The following is a 4,848-nucleotide window of genomic DNA, read 5'->3' as shown; positions in this document are numbered from 1 at the left end:
CAATCGTGGTGAATGTTACGTGCCTAAGTGAATAACGTCATGTTCAAGACGTGAGTAATGTGTAATAATCTGAATAATAATATTCCTCTCTGAGCCATTAAATCTCGCGCGATTATTATGTATCAATTTACAAAAAAATGTTTTATTTTAATTACTTTGAATTAGAGATAAGGTATTTCTTCTATATGGATTTTTTACTAAGAACAATATGTTATATGCCAAATTTTATCAATACTTTTGGTTGCCGAAAAAATTAAAGTTTAACATATCAAAATAAATTTTTTTTACCATATTTGACAATCTAATGTAAAAAAGATTAAGGATATTTTATTCTGATATTTAATTCTGATCAAAAGATCATGAAATACGAGTATATTGTTCATTTCCTATAAAACATATTTTTTTATGAGTGTCTCAATTACTTTTTAACAAGGTTGATAAAAATCATGTTTTAAACGTGTGGTCTGTTTTCTGTTTCTGTATTAGACTGTTTTAAAACTCTCTTTCTTGCTTTAAACAAATATCAAACATATATCTATCTCACTTTAAGTTCCAAAAGTGTACACTAGTTCACACAGAAAACAGACTTATGTTTTAAACTGTTTAAAACATGCTTAATCGATGTTTTTAACATGTTTTAAATATATTCTTTTGTAATACTGTTTAAAGCATGTATAAAGCATTAAAAACATATTTAAAAAAAACAACGTTTTATTCTTAAGAAGCAACATTATCTTTTATCAACCCTTTTTAGCAATGTTGTGTAAGATTTAAATACAGAGTTTTTCTAAAACAACAATTTTTTACGACGATAAGGTATAGCAAATCAGGGTCGGTTGTTATAAGTTTATCACAAAGTTAATAACTTAATTAGTATTTATAGCAAAGCATTCTCTTCTTTATACTGTAGATTGTTGATATAATATATTAAATTGTTGTGCAAAATGATTTAATTGCACTAAAAACATTGTGTATATTACTTACAAAATTTAAGAAAATATGAATTGATATAAAGTAAATTTTTTTTAGCTCCGTTTTTTATTTTTTTATTAGTTTATCAATCGTGATTTCTCTATAATCATAGAAATAATATATAATATCTTAGATAATTTTTACTGTAGTCAATTAATTATTATTGTAACAAAGTGTGTGAATATATATACAACCGCTTTTATGAAAAATGACTATGTAAGATTGACCAAAATAAGTCGAAAATAATAAATAATTAATTTTAATCTCTTTAGATCGACATTTTCTTTTAGAGAATGGCCCATATTCAGAATGTGCTTTTATAAATATGCATTTTGAATACAATATATTTATAAATATAATATAATTATTTCTCATAGGTGAGTAAATATACTGAATGAGAGACTACCCCAATGACCTTAAATTAGTTGTCAAGATCATGAGTGACCTCCAACAGATTTTAACCGTCGCTTATTATTCGTTAAGAAGTTATTAACTAAAAAGGTTTAACAAATAATGTTTTATTTCTGCCACATATAATATTAAAAATTAGTTTGTATCCTCCCCTGCTTACGTAATGACTTTTTATGCAAAGCAAGGTCCATCCCACCTCCGCTCTGCTTCGGGGTGTTCGATTTTCTATGTAGAGCAAGATTCATCCTCATGAAAAGTCGTTACGTCCGTAAGCAGGAGTGAAGTGGGGTGGAGCTTGCTTCGCGTGGAAAATCATAGTTCATACGTTTCTAGGCAGAGGAGGAAGTGAAACGGAAATTACTTTGCGTGGAAAGTTGTATGCCCTGAGGCAGGGGGGAAGTTGGAATGGATCTCACTTCGTAAGATAGTACTTAATGTATATATAGGGTGTCCCGTAATTATTGACAAAGCGTTCTTGTATTGTATATACATACAATAAGACACATACATACATGCGCGTGCGTGCGTGTAATATACAATATATGTGTGTATTATATGTATATGTGTGTAATATACATATATGTATAATATACAGGATGTCTGGTAAGTTTTGACAAAGCGTTCCTGTATAGATAGAGCGGACTAAACTGAGTCGAAAAATTTTCTACCATTTTGCAATTCAAAAGTTAACAAGATATTAATTATTAAACATTGTCGAATATTGGTCTTTAATAATTTTTTTCTCAAATATTATCAACAGAAAAACTGCAAGAGGCAAAAATTGTTTATTTTTAGAACTCTAGAACTCTAAAATTTTTTCAGAATTTTTTGTCAACTTTTTAGTATTACATTTTCTTATATTTTTAACTATTTTTACTAATATGAGAAAATACGGTATTAAAAAATTTTAAAAAATTTCTCAGAACTTTATGAGAAGAAAATAAACAATTTTTGTCTCTTATTGTTTCTTTGTAAAGTTGATAGTGTTTGAGTAAAAAATTATTGAAAACCAATATTCAGAGCAATTTTTAGTAATTAATATCTTGTTAACTATTGCAAAAATTGCAAAATGATACATGATTTTTCAATTCAGTTTAGTCCATTTTACACACGAGCGTTTTATCAAAATTTACTATATATTTACTAAAATGCACCTTGTAAGTTATACATATATTATACGCATATACAAAGTGTCCCCTAAAATTTTGGCCAATCGCTTTTGTGTAGATAGAGCGGATTTGAATTGAGTCGAAAACTCTGCGCGCGCGCGTATGTTTCATTGTATGTGTATTGATAGCCAAACTTGAAATTATAAGTATAATAGAAAATATAATTATTAAAGTAATAATTGTATGATTTTATCGTTACAGACAGAAAATTAGCTATCTTAGAAAAATTCTGTATTTAAATTTTTCATAACTAAAGCCACACAGCTCAAGATGTCAATAAGTTAAATATTATTATTTTAACATGTAGACCTTTCGGTCAAGATTTGACCCTCTTCAGTACATAAATTCGTTAAGTTTAAACAAAGAACATATTTTTATTATTAATTACATACAATTTATTCTTGTGTCACATAAGATATAAATAATTTGTAAAATTATTCAAGTAAACAGATTTTGATGCACTCTTGTGAAAAATCTTGCTTGATTTGAGCGAGACATGATCGGGACGGGAGTAATAACAATCAAATACATCAAGCATCGATCCAAGCGTGCGATTAGTTTAGCGTTAGCATAGGTAGATTACCACTCTAGAAGTCTTAAGTTCAAATCCCATCAATAACTCATGCGTTTTTTCAAATATCCAATGCGTAATTGTAACTAAATAAATTGTATGTTTAACAAATATATAAATAAATTTTGTACGTATTGATATAATTAAGAAATAAAAATTGTATCTTAAAAATAAAAATAATTATTGTAATAATAAAAATATAGTTGTGACAACAATATTATTGATAATAATCGCAGAACTGTTTACAAATATTAATTATATTATTTAGTTATATTTTGCCAATATCTGCATTTCAATTTACTATGATATTTTTATTCCCATAACTAATTATGAATAGAAGAGATGCTATTTCAGTATACTTTTGTAGTTGCGGCAACGATTCTCAGTGCTAATAGCTATATTAGTTGGTTGTGTTTACTAATACTTCTGTATTTCCATTAACTACAGCATTTTTCTTCACACAATTAATTATGAAAAACTGAAGTGCTATTTCTCCATACTTTTATATTGTAATTGCGGCAATGATTTTCAGTGTAGTACTAATGACGATAAAAATATAGTTTGCCATTTAATTATTCGCCCATTTAATTAGTCGAGTCAAATATATTGTTCAATTATTTCAATAATATTTCTATATTTCAATTAACTATGAGACTTTTTTTCCTATAACTACTTTTTTTCTTAAGGTGCTATTTCACTATACTTTTACAGTTATTGGTATTATTTTTTTCTCTCAGTAAGACAGTATAAAATACCAAAAAACTGACTAAAAGATGTTTTTTTCAGTCATTTTTTTTGGCAAACAAAAGATGTTTATGAGATGTTTTTGTCAAAAAGATAATCTGTAAGAAATATCTTTTCATTATCCTATTAATTGTAATTATGTCTTTGAGAATACAACAAATATTGCAGTGCTAAAGATCTTATCGGCTAATAAAAAATAGTTATTGCAATATTCAGCCATAAAAATTGTAAATATTTAGATTTATTTATGAAAGAAACAAAAAAAAAGAGAGAAAGAGAAATATATATTTTACTGTACACAGTCTATCTTTTTGACAACATCTATTGAGCAAATATGTCTGCTATATTTACAATATCTACATGCATTAACATTCAGTGTGAGTCATTGGAAAAGCATTTCCCATATGATTACAGTTCAAGCACCGTTGAATGTGTTGCTTTAGGATAGGTATTCGTTTCGAAATACTATGAAATTAATTCTTGAATTTAAAGAAGAACGTTTTTTTATTATAATTTTGCGTACATGTTCTGGAATGTGATGTTAATAAATACTTATTTCAGATTTTAGCATATAATTACATACAAAAATTTTTTTACCGGAACATATTTCATAATTGTCTTATAATCGCCATAAAATCGAAACATATTTCATAATTGGCTTATAATCGCCATAAAGTCGATTTTGTATTAACTCTTGGCTGACTAATAGCTGATTATAGTCAAAATATTTGCCGATTTTTAATCAACTAAAATCGATATTCGGTTTGATTTTAAATTTTTTTTGTCAACTGACCATCGATTATCAGTCGATCTCGTGAGCACTTCATACAAAATGATAAAAAAAGAGTTCAATATATCAACAAAAAGTATACTTGCATATGTGCATACATTATTCATACTCGTATATCCATATAGCATCGACGCTTGCAGTAATATTGCTGCAACGTTGCATATTGTAATGTAATGTTTCAGAAACATTGT

At 27.0% G+C, this 4,848-nt stretch overlaps 1 protein-coding gene across 1 annotated transcript in view; it reads left to right on the top strand.

Annotated features, from left to right (window-relative positions):
• Positions 1-4,848, top strand: part of LOC108752315 (1-acyl-sn-glycerol-3-phosphate acyltransferase alpha) — a 113,923-nt gene continuing 109,075 nt past the window's right edge. The window contains exon 1 of the mRNA XM_018493116.1: positions 1-50. Coding sequence (XP_018348618.1) covers positions 40-50 — 11 coding nt within the window. The 5' untranslated portion in view covers positions 1-39. The remainder of the gene's footprint in view (positions 51-4,848) is intronic.

The sequence above is a fragment of the Trachymyrmex septentrionalis genome, unplaced genomic scaffold, assembly GCF_001594115.1.
Source record: "Trachymyrmex septentrionalis isolate Tsep2-gDNA-1 unplaced genomic scaffold, Tsep1.0 scaffold1, whole genome shotgun sequence".
NCBI lineage: Eukaryota > Metazoa > Arthropoda > Insecta > Hymenoptera > Formicidae > Trachymyrmex > Trachymyrmex septentrionalis.
The sequence above is the reverse complement of the archived record's forward strand: the minus strand, read 5'-3'. Positions and strand labels throughout refer to the sequence as shown.